This window comes from Dipteris shenzhenensis, chromosome 4 (assembly GCF_047967505.1).
Source record: "Dipteris shenzhenensis isolate YYH24624 ecotype China chromosome 4, Dip_SZ_1.0, whole genome shotgun sequence".
NCBI classification, from domain to species: Eukaryota; Viridiplantae; Streptophyta; class Polypodiopsida; order Gleicheniales; family Dipteridaceae; genus Dipteris; species Dipteris shenzhenensis.
This window is the reverse complement of record NC_141599.1, coordinates 29,544,681-29,563,686: the sequence shown is the minus strand read 5'-3', so window position 1 is coordinate 29,563,686 and position 19,006 is coordinate 29,544,681. Positions and strand designations below refer to the sequence as shown.

The 19,006-nt window shown below is 41.5% G+C and overlaps 1 protein-coding gene across 1 annotated transcript; it reads right to left on the bottom strand.

The window, feature by feature from the left end:
• Positions 1–4,565: 4,565 nt before the first annotated feature.
• LOC147902696 (calcium-dependent protein kinase 20-like) lies at positions 4,566–5,612 on the bottom strand. The gene has a single exon (XM_087373927.1). It carries the CDS (start codon positions 5,610–5,612, stop codon positions 4,566–4,568), a length of 1,047 nt encoding a protein of 348 aa, XP_087230053.1.
• Positions 5,613–19,006: the final 13,394 nt, after the last annotated feature.

Here is a 19,006-nt window from a genome sequence, read left to right as displayed (position 1 = left end):
ATTTAAAAAGGTTTGTAGCGTAAAAGAATTACATTTTAAGTGGCATTTTAAAATAATTGCATTTTAAATAAATAGCATTTCAAAAGGATTGCACGTTAAAAAGATTGCAATTGTAACATGTTCCAATTATAACCAACCATCAAACTAACATCTCCTCTTCCGAGTCACTAGAATTCGGCTGAGGGTGAGTCAAGTATAGGGGCATCATGCAAGGGACTTGGAAGATCAGTATGTACCCACTTTGGCATATCACCGTCACTGGATACCCCTTTCACATCATCCAAATCTCTACCATTCGCATAGAGGTAAACTAGCTTTTTCGATCTTTCCGATGTCAAGCGATTTCTTGTGATGGAATGCACAAACTTATAGTTACTCCAATTGCGCTCGCTAGAGGAGTTGCTACAAGGTTGTGACAACACTTTCATGGCCAAGGCTTGCAAATGAGGCATGGATGCCCCACACTCTTCCTACCATCTCCATGCTAGCATGTCTTTTGCTAGTTTTTTGATTCTTGGATAAGCAAACAATCCTTCTCTGTTTTGAAAAGTTGACAGTCCTCTCACAGCAAAGGCATACTCTATCCTATCCTCAAAGAAATATCCAAGAAGATCATGCCACGAATGCATTATCTAAACATTGGTTTCTATGCAACATTCCCACCATTGCGGGTCTAATATATGGGTGGCATAGTGTAGAGAGTTGTGAGCTTGATTCCATCATTTTCGCACCATATTTTGCAATGCAGTTCATCTTGTAATACTATACCCACCTTCGTCGGGCCTCGCATCTTCCTTCAAAACATCCCTCTCAATAGTCCACCATGCCATATAAGCACTTCCCATGCTTGGCCCTTTCACATCCAACCTACAGATTGAAAACCAAATTGGCTTCATAGCCTCCACTGCATCGGATACCCTCCTCCAAAACTTCGGGTTATTAACCAATGCCTTCAGGTGTCCAAATTCACTACGAGAGTTCTTTGAGCATGTCTCAGCTATCCACTTTGCCACTTTGGTGCTGAATAAAGTCTCCATTACAAGGGATTGCTGCTTTAATAACCACTCCATCATTATATAGTTTGTGCCAAAGTGCATTTCACCTGGCTTTAGAAGCTCTAGCGGGTACCTCGCAGGTTGTTTAGTCCTGAATATGCCTAGTAGTCGCTCATGGTTAAGAAAGTATAACACAACCTTTTGTGCCTCATCCACAACAACTTTGAAGAACTTGTCTTAGGTGATTTGTACCAATCCTCCTAAATCCAGACAATGGCATGAGCATGGCAATGCCCAAATACGTCGATATCTATGATTTATAAGTTTCCCAACCTTTCAACAATTCATGGCATTATTAGTGATCAATTCAATAATATTTCCAAGACCAATTTCTTCAATGCATGTACTTGTTGTGCAATGACTTCTCTCATCTTAGCCTCATCGCTTGTATCAATTGATTGTCGGAAAGCCTCCCCATCTACAACATCAAGACTCAAATAAATACACAAGGAACTAGCAATTGATTGATTGAGAACATCCATGATGAAAATCATTATCAAACTTCATTACAATAGTTGTGCATAGTAAATGTCCACTCAGTTACATATTCAAATGGTACATAAGTGATTCAACTTGAGGCATTGTTGATGCCTTGCAGGATGCCAGCAACTGATTCGACATTTGGTCCATCACATTTTCTTATCAATTTATTTTCATTGCCAATCAGATGTTTTCATGTCCTCATGGCCGATCCTGTAAAGACTTGGTTACAAAAGTTATACTTCCACTTTGCTGCCCTAGCATTGTAACAAAATCTTACGGTTTTGAAACACTTTGGCCTTCTCCTTGAGATTGGTTTCAGGGTTGACATTGGCCTACCCTAACTTCTCTATCCGCCATAGTTGTACATGTAAAAGAGAAAAAAGATCTCAATTATTAATATGTTTTCTACAACTCAAGACAATGTCACTAACATGTCATCAATAACAAATGTAAGTTTGCTAGACCTCAGGAGAAAGAAACCATCTAATCGTCTTGCCCCCTCCCGACATAAATGGATGGTTATAGACATGGTAATCTACCTGTAGAAATAGGTGTGGGGTGGCAAGTTTCCTTTTCCCATGTCTCGCTCTTTCTTAAGTAATCATCTATTTGCACTATGATCATTCGCATCATCATGCTTTTATGTGAATGTCGGTATTTCACACACACTAGTGCAATAGCTAGCAATATCTACATTTGCACTTAACATTTTAAAAAAAAAAAAACTATGAAGTTAAGGATACGACTTAGGTTGGAAAATATCTAATGTAAGTCTAGACATCCATTTAATCATACCTATATAATATCAACTAATTGTTCTGAGATAATGTATGACTTTTCTCTCATTCCTCTTACAAGAAAACTTAGTCTGAAATGATCTCTAACGTATAATGTGTAGGTTGATACTAGCTAGCAATTGCGAGCAACACAATCGACTAGACTTTCATCAAGTTGTTATCAACTCTGGCAAATGCAAGCCACAACCGGCAAAAGCCAAGTATTTTCTTATAACATATAAGTAGATATAAACTATAATATAACATTTTCCATGTGCGAGTGGTTATAGATATTGAGTAGATATTTCCAATTATTGTCCTATATTTTTTACTAGTTTTTTGATATCTAAATATATAGATAGTTAACTATTAAAAGTGTGTTATTGCACTACATTTAAAAGCTAATGTCTATGAAAAAGAAACTTTTCTCCTTTTCTTTTTGTGAAAAAAACTTTAAATATATTTACATGAAATCAATTTTGAAAAAATAAACGAAAAAGAAACTTTTCTCCTTTTCTTTTTGTGAAAAAAACTTTAAATATATTTACATGAAAACATTCTTGGAAAAATGAACTTTCAAATCAACAACTATAAGCTATCAAATTTAAGCTACACATTTATTTATTTTGCATCCAAGTGTGGGTGGATATCAGTTGGCCTAAGCGAGCCCACCACTGACACTAGACACTTTTAAAAGGATACAAAAACTCACAAAGTATTTTGGAAGCTTTCTTAATCCTTTATTCCTTGTTCTTCTTTGTTTTTATTGAGACTCTAGCAAAGCCAGATTCACAGGAATGTGAATAGTACAAGGTTGACACATCATATATAAGAAAATGCACCGCACGGTATGTTTCTATTCTCGCATGGTATATACCACAACATCGTGTGGTAGAGTCAGGGACCGTGCGGTGTATGAACTACCCGTGTGATATACGTTAACACCGGGGGGGTATGATAGCAATGATACTGCATGGTAGTGTGGCTTTACTGTGCGGTCACAGGTTGTAGCCAGTTCTGGTTAAAAATCGTGGCGGGGGCAGATTTAAACGCTCCAGGGGGTGTCCAAAAATGTTTAAAACGTTTTAATTCGACGTATTAAAATGCCCATTTTACTTCCCCCGCAAATCCTTAAGCCTATGAGTGTAAGAAAAAAGAGTTGTAGGATTGCCTATTGGGGAGAATGATGCAGATAGTCATCATTCTTGAATATATAACAGTGACAACAAACAGAGTAGTAGGGAAAATAAGACATGTTGGTATACATGGAGGTATTGAGCATAAGGTTTGCAAAGAGATGGATGTGCATGATGCTAATTGGGCAATTCAAAGAAAAAATGCCAATTCTGTAGTCACATACTTTGGATACTTGGCAGATATGCATAGAGGGTGTGGAGATATGATTAATAAGTTAGGCAAGAGGTCTACAGAAGGAGTATTAGCTCCATGCTTCAAGGGTAGAAGACAACATCCCAATGGCATCATAGAATAGGTAGTTTTGTTCTACAACAAAATATTTACCCATACATGGAATGTTGATCACTCTATTCAAGGATACTAGGAACTGCTCGTGGAGTGTGGAAAATTGCTAAGGATACCTCTATGACAATGCAAGAGAGAGTTGAATTGATAAAATCTCGATTTGTTTTTAAGGATGGTATAGGGAGTTCCATCATTGGGAAACCTTCAATCTTGCATAGAAACAACACATGAAGTCATGCTTGGGAAGGGATTTGTGATGGAAAGGTGGAAAGGTGGAGATAGAAGTTGAGTAAGGAGTTCAGAGATAGAGCTAAGAAAGTGATGGAAGCAAATATAGAGATTATGAAAGAGCATATCATTATACACATGAGGTTCATGTTTTCCATTTACAGACTCTAGGGTCAATTTCAAGGGGCTTTAGAGATTGTGCCACCTTATTGAAAGCAAGGCTTTAATAGTGACTTTAGCATGGATACCTCTCAAAAATCACCACAATTAACAAATGTACAAACCATGATGGATTAAACTCAGAATTCAAATAACTAACAACTTACTCATTTGCATAATGGAGAGACCATTGCATTGCATACATTTAAGCATAATGGAGAGTAACATTTACACCTACAATAACATTCTCAAAGGCAGGCCTTGTTATTTATTCTTATCATTTAATGCTTATCAATTAATGCTCATAAATTCCATGGGTTATTTTCTAAGTCTCCATGAGGTGTTATGGAGCAAGCAAGAGGCTCATAAAAGGAACACACAGTCACTCAGGTTTTGGACAACGGCGAGGACCTAGCTTTGAGGAATATGGAGCCTGATGAACGTTACAAGCACTGCTGAAGTTGCTTAACATTGTACAGATGATACTAGATTCATTCTGGGTTTTTAGCTGGAGCACGTCCTTCGTAGCTGAGGATGCAGCATCGATCTCCTGGCCAACGGTTGCCTGCAGCCAGGGGTGATGCAGGACGTCTCTCAGGCTCATTCGCCTGTAGGGATTATTGCGCAGCAAACGTTTCACCAGGTCCTTCGCCTGAAGGGATATCTTCGGCCAAGGCTCGCATTGGAAGTCCGGCATTCCTCTCCTGATAGCAGCGAAGATACCCGGAACGCTCTCTCCTTGAAACGGGGCAAATCCACACAACATAAAGTAAAGTAGCACACCTAAGCTCCACAGGTCTACCTTCTCGTCGTATCCTGTGGATTGGCAGACCTCCGGCGCCATGTAAAACGGAGTTCCTTCCACCTCTTTCCAAAGTCTTCTTTCTGCTCGGAAATCAGCCGACGCACCGAAATCGGCCAGTTTTAACGCGATATAGTGGCAGCCCTCGCTGGGCAGAAGCAAATTCTCCAACTTTATGTCGCGATGCATTATGCCTTTGTCGTGGCAGAAGCTTACGGCTTCCACAGCTGCCCTGAAAGCTATAGCGGCTTCCTTCGCAGTTAACCTTGTCTTCTGGCTGAGGACATCGTACATGTCGCCACCTTTGCAAAATTCCAAGATTATATACACAAACAGCTCGTCCTCGAAGCAGTCTTCGATGGAGACGATGTTGGGATGGCCTTTTAGCCGTCTTAGCGACGATATCTCAGCTTCTATGTGCTTCAGCACACGATCTCCGCTCTTGAAGACAGATTTGCAGGCGTATTGGATACCCGTAGTCTTGTGAGTACATACTGTGACTTGCCCGTCGGCACCGGCGCCGAGCTGCCTGCCCAGAATGAAGAAGTCGTCTATCTTGCGCTTGGCTGGATCTACCTGAAGGTGGAGGGTTGACACACGATCTGCACTATTGGACAGGCTAATCATTTCTGCAACCATTTGCAGCAGGCTTGAGCAGTGCTGGATGGCTTATGAAGATGAAAACGGGTGGTCAGTGGTGGTATTTCATGAGCGGAGTGCATGAAGACAGAACGCAAGTCGGTCTAAGCTGGCAGCCATGTGGAACTGAAGTATAATGGAAAAGCCCAAGGCTGGCTTTTCCAAAAGATGATATTTGGGAAAAAGCCCAAGGCAGGCTTTTTCCAAAGATGAAAATTTTCGTCTTTCGGAAACGCCTGCTTTTGGCTTTTCCCGAGGGCCCCACGGGAGGGTTTGAAAACCACCTACAAAGCTACCTCCTTCATCTTCCAAGTTGATTGCGACCTGCAAACGAACCTCGAGCACCCAACGAAGCTTCTACAGAACACTGACGCTAACGTTGACGCGCCAATGCACGGATGACAACTTCTTCATTGGAAGTGCCAACAATTGGATGGCTGGCCGACCGCAGACCTTAACGTTTGAACTAGTTTTCACATAACGAGTTTACTACATTTGCCTCCATTCAATTTGCAATGCAAGGATCGAATTCCCTATCAACAAATGCAAATCACCCAAGTCCTAAAGACTGGTTGTTTCATGAAGTTTTGAAATGCATGCCTGGTTTAGAATCTTAGCCTCAACTATCAACAAATGCAAATCACCTAAAGACTAATTATTAGTTTTGAAATGCATTTATCATGATCATAGCATCACCTGAAGGCCTGCACCATCCGATGTCTCTTTTCATCAATACATATGTTAATAATTTGAATAATATGACTATGTGCCCTACCAATCAATATGAATACAAGGTTAATATATATGAACATGCCTCCTACAATTCATGGTCATTTTGACATTCTTTTAATGAGAATTTTGTCATCGAAGGAAATGTTTAAAAATGTGTCAAACAAAACCACAAAAATTAGCATCAGACTTAATGTAAAAATTAATATCGCTATTAATAAAATAGCTTATAATTTATATCAATGTTTTTATGATCAAGACCTTGATGCTTTAATTTCGTTGAAGTTTATTTTAGGATGGATATAGTGCTAGCCAAGCCCAAATCCACTCTTTTGCTCTATGTGTGTGTGTGTGTGTTTTTTTTTTAAATAATTTAAAAAGTCCCATCATTGACTGAATCATACAATTAATTCTATAAATTGTTAAAAATAAGTTGATTACACAATCAAGAATCTTACAATGAGACTTGGAGCATTAGAGACACTATAGAAACAAAAACATTTTTTATTATTGAACTGGTAATACAAGAATAGCATAACGAATCATTCGGGATTTCGAGGTTCCTCGGTTAGGGTCCACTTACCTGTCACCCTCCACAAAAAACCATTTATTAGAACAAATTTAGCATCATGTAGGAAGACATGTAATGCCTGTGTTCCCCAGCTTGTTATCGCTTATACCAAAGGAACCTAGAATAAAAGATAGATTCCAAATGTATACCAAAAAAGAACTAAATGACAGAAGTCACACACTAGGAGGGTAACCCTCACCCATGTAAGAAAAGTCAAAAGGCAAAAAACCTAGGGGGGTAGTCCGCACCCTTGTTTGTAACAAAATATTTATGGCAATGGAGAGTACTCCACACCCATGCATTAAGAAAGATAAAGTACAAAAAGAAATTAACCTATAAATATTTTACACAAGTTAATTAGCAATTAAAGTATTTTAAAAGAGCAACCCATAAAGCTTTTCTTTTATATTTAAAAAAAAAACTAAAAGGGATCATTAAAGCACAACTGTGAACAACTCTAAGTAGGTACATAAGTGTGTGTGTGTGTGTGAATTTTATGCTGACTTTCCAACCAATTACGACCCAATATTAATGCAGTGGAGCAACCCTAGTAAATAGATTGAGCGACAAGAAACAATAGCATGAAAACATCAAAGGGGTGTGCGAGAAAAGAGGTGATTAACCATCTTTGGACAATTATCTAAGGGGTTGTGAACACGGCAATAGTTAGATCGAAACAATGGATATAATAAAACATTCACTTGTCTTGCTTGAATTAGGTAGATGACCTAACTAAAGTACTTAAAGGTTTAAAAAACAATATTTACCAACAAGTACAAAATTCAACTATGAGATTTTTAAGGCTAATCATCAAAATAGTATTTAATGTACTATTAGCCGAAAAAGAAATCAAGACAAGAGGCTAGAGGATAGGTATGGCGACGCTCGAGGGCCATAGAGGAATAGGGAACGTGAGGGGAGGAGCGTTAACATGGGTGGGGAAAAGGGATTAAGAGGGGAGGGAAAGAAGAGGGAGACTATGGCACAAGGGGAGAGGGAGAGGGGAAAGAGGAGTATGTACATGGGTGGAGGAGGAATGTAGAGATGGAGACATCAAGGGAAGAGGGTCATGCTTTATTTGAAAGGAAGGATGAGGGGGAAATATCAAAGTACTAGCTAGGTGGCTTTACAAGAATGAGTGTGTTCCATCAAGGAATAGCCCCCTCCTTTTATAGCTAAGAGAGAGGGTCTCTCCCAATAAATGCATCCTCCCACATGCATGGTGTGTGTGGAAGAGTCTCCCATGTGGGCTAGGTGGCTACCAACTCTCAATTGTGTGTGATAATGCTTGGCCACATTTTTCCACATATATCAACTCCCATATCCCAAGTCTATGATATTCCCTTGGTCTCTTCCCAATTTTATAATACGTTCAAACATCTAGGAGGACAAGTGGAGGGTTGGCACAAGGAATCTTGCCACCTCATCCTACTTTTCCCATTATTTAACTTGCACTCTTGGACTTTCTATACCTCCCCCACATGGGCCTATCCTATATAGAGGGAATAACCCAATATAATATCCATCTCCACCTATTTTATATTACTTGTCCCATGGACTTTGAGCCATATCTCACTAAATGTAGGCATGGGACTGCCTAGGTGGAGGGGTGGCACATGAAGGAGCCATGCGACCTTAACATTTTATAATCTTACTACCATGAATTATGTACAACACACCTTATGGGTCCTCTTACATGGAAGGGTGGCACATGGTCATGCCCTGCCACCTCAACCCTAGGCCCTATGCACTCCATATTTTATTATACTATTGCCACACATACAAGCACACACTCATATTTATGCCTTTTTACTTTGGTCAAATTTATCCATAACAGTTCCCCCCCCCAGGCAGGGAATGCACAGCATTTCCATGCCTGGGACCATCACGCACAAAGAAGGACTTGAGATAACGCTTGTTGATCACCTTCTTGCCATATGGCTCATGCAGCTCCTAAACTTGTACAGACCCATTGCTACGTTTTGTATGGACCGGTCCACAGTGGCAGGAACTTCTTATCCATTTGGTGGTCCAATCTATTATCAAAGCATAGCACAACATGCCCCTCAACAAAGTGTCTTTCCCATCCCTTGCGAATCTTAGCATCCAAGCAGGCCTTTTGTCGATTCTTTTGGATCTCTGTTTGGTGTAGTGCAAGGCATCGGGTTTCATCTAACTTCTCAAGTTGTAGCAATCTAGCCTCTACATGTTCATCTTCTGTCATCCTCTGTTCTTGTGCCAATCTCAAGGCCAGAATGTCTATCTCTAGTGGTAAAACTACCTCAGTACCATACACTAACTCAAAAGGAGTGTGACTTGTAGACGTTTTATGGGTGATGTTGTAAGCCCACACGGCTTCAGTGACCTTCTCATCCCACTGGCTCCTATTCCCTGTGGCCATTTTTCCCATGGTTTTACAAAGGAGGCCATTGGTCCGCTCCGTTTGACCCATGGATGCTGGATAATAGATGCTAGAAGTGCGGTGATCAATACCCATGCGATCCATGAGCAATTCCACTGCTTCATTTAAGAATGTACTTCCATGGTCAGATACTATTTCCATGGGTGTCCCAAACCTTGTGCAGATATGTTCAAATATGAAATTTGAAACTGCCTTACCATTTGCAGTGGGGAGGGCGATAGCTTCAGCCCACTTACTGACATACTGAGTGGCTACCAAAAGATACTTCTTTTTGCAGGCAGTCATGGGCAAGGGCCCAACAAAATCTATTCCCCACTTCTGAAACAGATGGATGGACATCACTGGGTGATGTTGCCCAGGATGCAAATCCTTCCTACCAAATAATTGGCATGGTTCACAGGTTTTGCAATACAAAGTGACATCCTTAAACAAGGTCGACCAATAGTATCAAGCATGTAAAATCTTCTTAGCTGTATAGTCACCGGCATAGTGACCTCCACAAAATCCATCATGATAATGCTTCAATACCTTAGGTACTTCATCTACATCAATGGCCCGTCTTAGTACCCCATCCATGCCTTGATGGTACAACACCCCATCAAAGAGGGTATAGCGCCTACTATCTTTGCAAATCTTCTTTCTCTCATAGCTAGTACTTTCTGGAGGAAAGGAGAAAGCAGTCAGAAACCTATAGATACCGCCATACCATGGATCCCCAACTTCTATGGCCGCTACAAGGGATACATCAAGGCACTCCTCTAAATCAATCAAAGCATTCTTCAAGTTGGAACAACCACCTTTTACAATTTTGAAAGAAAAATCATATTCTTGTAAAACTGCCAACCATTTGGCCAACTGGCCCATGGGATTTGGTGATTGAAGAACCTGCTTTGCAAGACCAGTGCTAGTGAGTATAATGAAGGACTTTTTAGCCACATAATGCTTAAATTTCTCAATACAGAACACCAAAGAAAAGGCATGCTTGTCAGCCTCAGAGTAGCGTCGTTCAGTTTCGAGTAATTATCGAGAAGCAAATTGAACAGGATACATGAACCGATCCTCCCCTTGCTAGAGAAGAATACCCGCCAGAGTGTGCTCACCAAACCCAGGATTGATATAGAAAGTCTTTGACCAATCGGGATTGCATAGAATGGGTTATGAAGCCAGAGGATTCTTGATTTGTGCAAACCCATGATCACAATCCTCATCCCAAGAGAAATCAACCCCATCTTTTAATAGCATAGTCATAGGTCATGTCAAAGTAGCATATTGATCAATGAAGCAGTGATAGTATCCTGCTAGATTGACAAATGAGCATACCTGATGTTTGGTTGTTGCTGGGGAGAGCTTGAGGATGGCTTCTACCTTCTCAGGGTCAGAGGCTTGATGCCCTCGGATGAGACAATATGTCCCAGTAACCTCCCTTGAGTGGCTCCAATGGTGCTTTTCTCAGGGTTGAGACTGCCATTTGCATCATTGACCCTTTGGAAGGCCAACCTAACCTTCATGACATGCTCCTTACCTGACGAGAATATACAGAAATCATCTAAAAACACCTCCAAGAAATCCCCCAAATAAGGAGCAAACACCATCTGCATAAATCTTTGAAAGGTAGCAAGAGCATTGGTGAGGCCAAATGGCATTACTTTGAATGCAAATGTCCCCCAGGGTGTGGCAAATGTGGTTTTAAGCACATCTTCGTTGGCAATTTTGATATGATAAAACCCGAAGTAACCATCACAGAAAGTATACATCTCATGACCACTTACGTTCTCAAGAATGAGTCTTGAAAGGGAAGAGGATGATGGTCCCTCTTGGTGGCTGCATTGAGTTTCTTATAGTCGATGCAGTCCCGCCACTTGTTTTTCTTTGGGGTGACTACGGTAACCACTGGTAAAACCCATTCAGTATTGTGAACCGGAACAATAAACCCAGCTTCTACAAGTTTTTGCAACTCTGAGTGCAAAGCATCGGCCTCTAGGGACCCTAATCTCTAATACTTTTGAGCCACAGGCTTTGCATCAGGCTTCAGCTCTATCTTGTGCTCTATGGCAGTCACATGGCAAAGGTTGCAGCAATTCGTCTTTCTCACTTGGAGTGGGGTCTGGGGAAAGCATAGATTCAAGCTGTTGAGGACTAGCTGTTACCTTTTCTGCAGGTGGCGGGGTTGGAGACACCCCCATCATGTAAACTTCCTCATCTGAGAACTCCTCCCCTCGTCTGATCCTTCCATTGATTCAGACACCGAGGATGAGAGAGTATCAGTATCTTGCTCCTCTTCTTCTGGTTCCGTGGCACCTGGTTGCACCGGGATCTTCTCCTTAGAAGCACCAAAAGACATGTGTCATGTCTTCGAATACCTGACTGCATCACTCTTTCTCAACCATGGTCTCCCGAGTATGGTTGGGTAACTCCTGCCTATATCTTCGATGTCCACTACATACAAATTGACGGTGGTGGTCAACCCATTGACAGTGATGGGAAAATCCTCAATGACTCCCAGGGTGGCAAGTCGTCAACCATCTGCTACCTTGATTCGAGTAGAGGAATGCCTTGTGCATTTCAAATTCAATATAGCCTTACCAACTGTAGGCAAGCAACACATAAATACATAGAAGTGTCAAAAAGCTAGATTTCATGATTCGGGGCACCATGATATTACATGCAGCTCCCCCATTAACACACACATTTTTTAAACGACAATTATCTATGATGACATCTACTGTATGTGGGTGCTGATCAATTTCTTCAGAGATAGAAGAGACCTCTTGTACCTTTCTCGATCATTGCATCACGTACTATGATGCTCGAAAAGGTGAGATCTTCCCGTGTAGCACATTGCGTTGCAGCTTGTGAACCCTCAGCATGTGGGCCCTCTACACCTTCATCTTCCGTGACTTCTCACACATTCCTAAATAACTCAGAACTCATCACAGAAACTACACGTGCACAATATGACTAATGAGTACACTCTATATGATGTAACAACTACAACAATGGACATGTAACAAAATGGCATGTGCTTCACTTACCTGAGGTCAAGCTTCCCACATTAGCAGGCGGTGTTGCAATAGCAACAGCGGTGGCTTGTGGTTGCGATGGCTTTTTGCCTCGTGTCTTGGGTTTGTTAGCAAAATCCATAGGCACATTCAACACAAACTTTGCATATAATATCTTTGCAAAGTAAAGTGGCACAGCCCCGCTATGAGGCTTGTCAGACTTGATCATGCAATATATATAGTATGCATTATCCCTCATAGCAGGGTGGCGGCAATTCTTGATGGGCCACTGTCCATGTTTTGAATCGGTGCATTCCCATATCACTGCAACGTCATCGTTGGTCACCACTGTGTCGATGTGTTTCCATTTCCAACCGTTTGGATCATAAAATACACTTGCATTGGCAATTGCACATGCCTCATCTCTTCATGTCAGGAGGAGGGTAGCATTAGCCACGTCCATCATGTGCTTCATGGCTTGCTTTCCCCTCATGCTTCAATCTTGAGATGCATATGCAGCTTGTGTTCCATGTTGCAATGTAGATGCCATGGTGAGTGATGAGTGAATGGGAGATCTAAGGTCACCATGTGAGATTGAGTGATCGACTTGTTATTGAAACATTTAATTATAACATGCTTACGCCAACCATACCATTTAAGAATTTATCTAACTAACATAATTAAGGATAGACCATGATTAATTAAATTGTATGAATTAAAAGTCAAACTCTGACAAATTCTCGGGGGGGTCACTCATCATATGTAACCCTATCACGTGAGTTCAACAGAAGGATATTTTTTATTTCTAAAATTTACAGAAATAAATATACATAAGGGACTATTTAAAATAGTTTTGGAAAAAATTTACAGATTTGTATAGAAAAGGGCTACATTTTATTAATGAAAAATTTACAAATAAGGGATTTTAAAAATATGCCTTGAACGCACGTGGTATAGAGGGTTTATACATAGTGACCCCCCCGAGGACAAATTGTCACATTTTTTAACCCACATTAACATTTTTTAAAGACATTAAACTTTGGCAATCATAGTGCTTTTTTTCAACAATTTGTCTTCATTTCCTCAATAGGTCGCATTGCCACATCCATGTTTACATTGAAACTATGCAGTTTTGTTAAAATTGCTTCCATGTAAGGTCGCTCCTTTGGATCAATATTGCAAAGCGCATTCCCACAATCAACCAAGAGCTTGATTACAACGTCACCCTTCATGAAACTATCACTGAGAGCGTCTCTAGAATCTATGAGAAAGTTGGCAATTTGCTGAAATAGCCATCCAACGGCAAAGCAATCTGACTCCAATGCCCACGCGCCCTTCGAATTTGCCCGAGTAGTAGTACCGGCATATAATTTTGGAGCTAATAATGGAAATTCCCTAGGAGAAGCAAAAGTTGGGTCTTGTGGATATTGAATTTCGGTCCAATGGACGCTTCTTCCCCATCTATAATTCCTACTTGCACAGACCTGTCATCCATCGTGAATTCCAACATGTAGTTGGTTGCTTGCAGATCAATGTGCGCATATCCTTGTTCGTGCATTGTTTTCAAATCACTAGCAATAGCAACACAAATGGGCAATGCATGACAACAAAATAACCTTGCTCTCAACCTGGTGAGTGGAGATTTTGAGTCAAAGGATGTGTGGTCTGAAACCTTTGCACATATGTCCCACATCACTATGGGAGACACATCAGCATGTCGTGCACACTTCCACCATTAAAAAAGGGAGTGATGGCCCATAACTCTTAGGTGTGTGAGTACCCCAACACTCGACAGATAGCTCTATGGACAATTGTCATCACTAGCTCATTCTTTAATGCTAGATGAGCATGGGCATCGTCTTTATTGCTCCTCTTGCTAGCATACCACTCTGTTGGCCTAAGACCTCGGACACCCACAAGCTATATCATGAATACCTTCCCTTCTCCTCCCTTCCCCACTGACTCGTGCACGGTCAACGCTTGCAAAGGAAAGTGTACAGTGTGGGAGCACATGTCAAAAAATGCAGTACAAAGTTTTATCTGTGCTCTCCCTTCAACTTGGCATGGGTCAGCATTTGCTTCTGGACCACTAGCCATCTTAGTCATATGGACTAGGGCACTGGCTATTACTTTTCTGATGGACCCTTTCTCCTTTTGGTTTTTCTAAATTTAGATATCTACGACACCTTCCATTCAGTCATCTAGAGTGCAAGCTTCACCTCTCCATTGTCGGGCAAGGCTACATTGCTCACCTTCTTGTATAATATCCATTGTCCTAGTGGATCTCCAAATACTTGAGGGATAAATTATTCAAGTATCTGCCTCACCTCCGACCGTGTCATTCGATTGACGATCGCGATGACCAGGCCAGCTTGCGTAAAGAAGGTCAAGTATTCGGGATATCATTTGATCGCAAAGAAATTTAGAGCTTGCATGGGCTCGGATGTGAGAGTGCTCTCAACGGAAGCAAGAACGGAAGAAGGAGAGAGAGAGAGAGAGAGAGACAGAGAGCCACACAAGTTTTGGTGGGTGCAGAACCACCCTAATCTTCTTTTTCATTCATTTATATATGTGTTTGAGTATTGTACATAACTGGGGTAAAGGCACAGTGGCCTTTAACCGCCACAACGTCCCACTTAAAGGACAATGTGCCTTTAAGGGAGAACAACTAGTGAGCATACTATCCAATGCCCATCAATACACGACAATACTCAAACCGCTGACTAGGTAGACTCTTCGTCAGCATATCTGCAGGGTTATCATCTGTATGAACCTTGACAAGCTCTATGCACTTGTCCTCAAGTACCTCCCTGATGAAATGGTACTTGACCTCAACGTGTTTGGTCTTTGCATGAGAAAGACCGGATTCTGTGCTAGCTGAATAGCACTCATGGAATCATTATGCAATGTCGGTACTCCTGTATGAATCCCCAAATCTCCCACTAGCCGATCAAGCCATATAGCCTCCTTGCAACCCTCTGTGGCTGCAACATACTCAGCCTTTGTGATAGACAAAGCAACGCAATTCTGTTCACGAGACATCCACGACACTGCACCACCTGCAAAGGTGAACACATAACCAGAGGTGGATCTCCTACTATCCACATGCCCTGCATAGTCTGAATCTGTGTACCCAAGTACACGCATGTCTCCTCTACCAAAGCGCATGCACATCTCCTTGGTACCCTTCATGTACCTCATGATGCACTTAACTGCCTCCCAATGCCTCTTTCCTGGATTGGCCATATATTGGCTAACAACTCCCACTGCAAATGCAATGTCTGGTCTAGTAGCTATCATAACATACATAAGACTCCCAACCGCTGACGCATAAGGAACCTTGGCCATCATGGCCCTTTCCTCATCTAATTTGGGACTATCTGTATGACTCAGTTTCACATATGGAGGCAATGGAGTACTCACTGCCTTCCCCCCCTCCATATTGAAATGCTGTAATACTTTTGTAACATACTCTTTTTGTGAAAGCCAAAGGAGTTTCCTACTTCGATCACGCGTGATGCGCATACCAAGAATATGACTTGCAAGTCCCCTTCATATCAAAGGCCTCATGCAACTTGGCCTTTAATGCATCTAGCTCATAAGTATTCTTGCTAGCCAATAGCATATCATCCACATATAGTGCCAGGATTATCAAGCTACTATCCTTAGCCCTTTTAGTGTAGAGGCAGTGATCAATTTCACTCCTCCTAAAACCCTGGGACCGAATGAAAGCATCAAACTTCTGATACCATTCTCTAGTCACTTGCTTAAGACCATAGAGACTCTTCTTCAGCTTGCAAACTAAATGCTCTTTGCCCTTTTCTTCAAAGCCTTCCGGCTGCACCATGTAAATTTCCTCATGCAAATCCCCATGCAAGAAAGCTGTCTTGACATCCATCTGCATAAGCTCCATATCCTCTGATGCCACTAGTCCAAGCATGCATCTAAGTGTGGTCATCTTCACAACCGGAGAGAATATCTCATCAAAGTCCACACCCTTCTCTTGCTTGAACCATTTAGTGACCAAACGGGCCTTGTACCCAGGCATATCATCACCTGTGACCTTCATTTTGTAGACCCATTTACATGGCAATGCTTTCTTTCCATGTGGCAAAGAAACCAAGTCCCAAGTCTTATCCTTCATAAGTGAACTCATCTCTGATTGCATAGCATACTCCCACTTGCATTGATCCTTGCGCATCATAGCCTCTCTGTAGCAAGAAGGCTCCCTGCAATCAGTAAGCATCACATTGTCTACCCCTGGAACAAACCTATCAGGCGGTCTAGACACTCTAGATGATCTTCTCAAGGGCATTTTAGCGTGCTGTCCCACTTACATATCAACCACATTTGGCTCATCATTTCCACCAATAGATGATCCATCATCTACCCTTGATTGTATACCTGTGGGAGTACTTGGTGGTACCATTTCTTGCACATTTGGTGCATGGACAGCTTGCTGTCTATCAACATATGCAGGTGGATTCACATCCTGGAAAGTGATTCTCCTCATTTCCACATCCCTCATGGGTGCCTTATGCATCTTTTTCTCATTGAAGACTACATCATGGCTACGTATGATCTTCTTTGCTTCTGGATCCTAGAGACGATAGCCCATCTCTCCACTTTGAAATTCACCATAACCCAGAAATATGCATTTCCTAGACTTAGGATCTAGCTTCTTTCGAAGCTCTTTTGGCACATGTGCATATGCCTCACACCCAAATATACGCAAATGAGAGTAAGAGGGCTTCTTGCCACTCCATGCCTCTTCAGGAATACCACCATCCAAACCCTTACTAGGTGATCTATTGATCACATGCACTGCAATCTTCATTGCCTCAGCCCAAAAACCACCAGAAAGACTTGCATTGGAAAGCATGCATTGCAACCTTTCTTGAATGGTACGGTTCATCTTATCTGCAACTGGATTTTGCTCTAGAGTATGAGGGGATGTGAGCTCCCTCTTAATCCCATGTGTATCACAGAAATGCTGAAAGTCATGAGAGAGATACTCTCCACCATTGTCAGTCTGTAGGCATTTAAGCGTTCTACCTGACTGATTCTCAACCAAGGCCAGCCATTTATGAAATACCTAGAACACATCACTGTTCCGAGCTATAGCATAAGCCCACACTTTCCTAGTTGCATCATCAATGAATGTCACATAGTATTCAGCCCCGCCTAATGACCGTGTAGGCATGGGACCACATACGTCTGAATGCACCAAATCAAGCTTTTCAAACTCTTTCTTTCCCCTTCTTTTATGGGCTGATTTAGTCTACTTCCCATAGAGACAATGCTCACAAAATTCAAAATCAGAGAAACTCAAATGCGGTACATAACCCAAATGGCATAAGAGTTTCATTCCATTCTGGCTCATGTGCCCCAACCTGCAATGCCATAAAGAAGTTATTGGCTGCTCGGTTATTGCAACAACATGATCAAATACCCCTGATACATGTAAGGGATACAAAGTCCCACACTTGGCACCCCTAGCCAAAATCATAGAGCCCTTCTGAATTTTCCAACTCTGAAAGCCAAAAGTGGTGTGAAAACTAGCATCATCTAGCTGACCCACTGAAATAAAACTCTTGGTCAGCTTAGGCACATGTCTCACATGTTTCAAAACAAATGCAGACCCATTTGCAAAAGAAAACTTTATGTCACCTGCTCCCACTATGTCACATGCATAGTCACATGCATAGTCATTTCCAAGATGCACACAACCTATCTTTCCATTGTTATAAGTGAACCATTCCCTATGGGGAGTAACATGGAATGAAGCACCAGAATCCAAAATCCAATCCTGGGAATATGCATCATCTGAAGTGGTAAGCAACTCTGCAGATAAACTAGATATGAAGAGAATGTCATTTTCACTATCATGTGTGACTGCATTGATCTCCTCAATCTTCACTTTTCCTTTGTCCTCCCTTGGACTCTCTTGCTTTTGATTTGCACCCCAATTTGCATTCTTTTTCTTATCCTTTTGCTCTCTTTTCAGCTTGTAGCAATCCTTTTTCATATGGCCCTTCTTGCCACAATGGTAACACTCAATGTTCTGTGCCCTGGATTTGCTACGAGACTTCCCTCTTTCTTGGGACTTCCCCCTGAACTGTGATCTGCCCCTTTGCACATTTAAGGCTACATCCTGCTTGTTGCCATCCATAGACTTCCGTCTAATCTCCTCGGCCAACAAGCTACCCACAACATCATCAAATTTCAGTACTCCACCAGGTGCAGAGTTACTGACAGCTGTACGGAAGGTATCCCATGAGGATGGCAATGAACATAAGAGAAATATTGCCTTAGTCTCCGCATCAAAATTCATCTTCTGAGCCTGAAGCTGGCTGAAAATAATATTGAATTCATTCAAGTGAGAAGCAATGGAGACCCCTTCCTTCATCTGTAGCTCAAACAACCTCTTCATGAGGTAAACTTTATTAGAGGCAGTTTTCTTTTCATAAGTGGCACACAGTTTCTTCCACAAATCTTCCGTAGTCTACTCATTTACTACTGTGAAATAAACTGACTTTGCAAGATGAAGTCTAATAGTAGACTTTGCTAATGCATCCAACTCATTCCAATCATCCTCAGACATATTTGCAGGGGCTTAGCTTCAATCCCTGCCAAGAGTTTAATCTGCTTCTTTTGAATA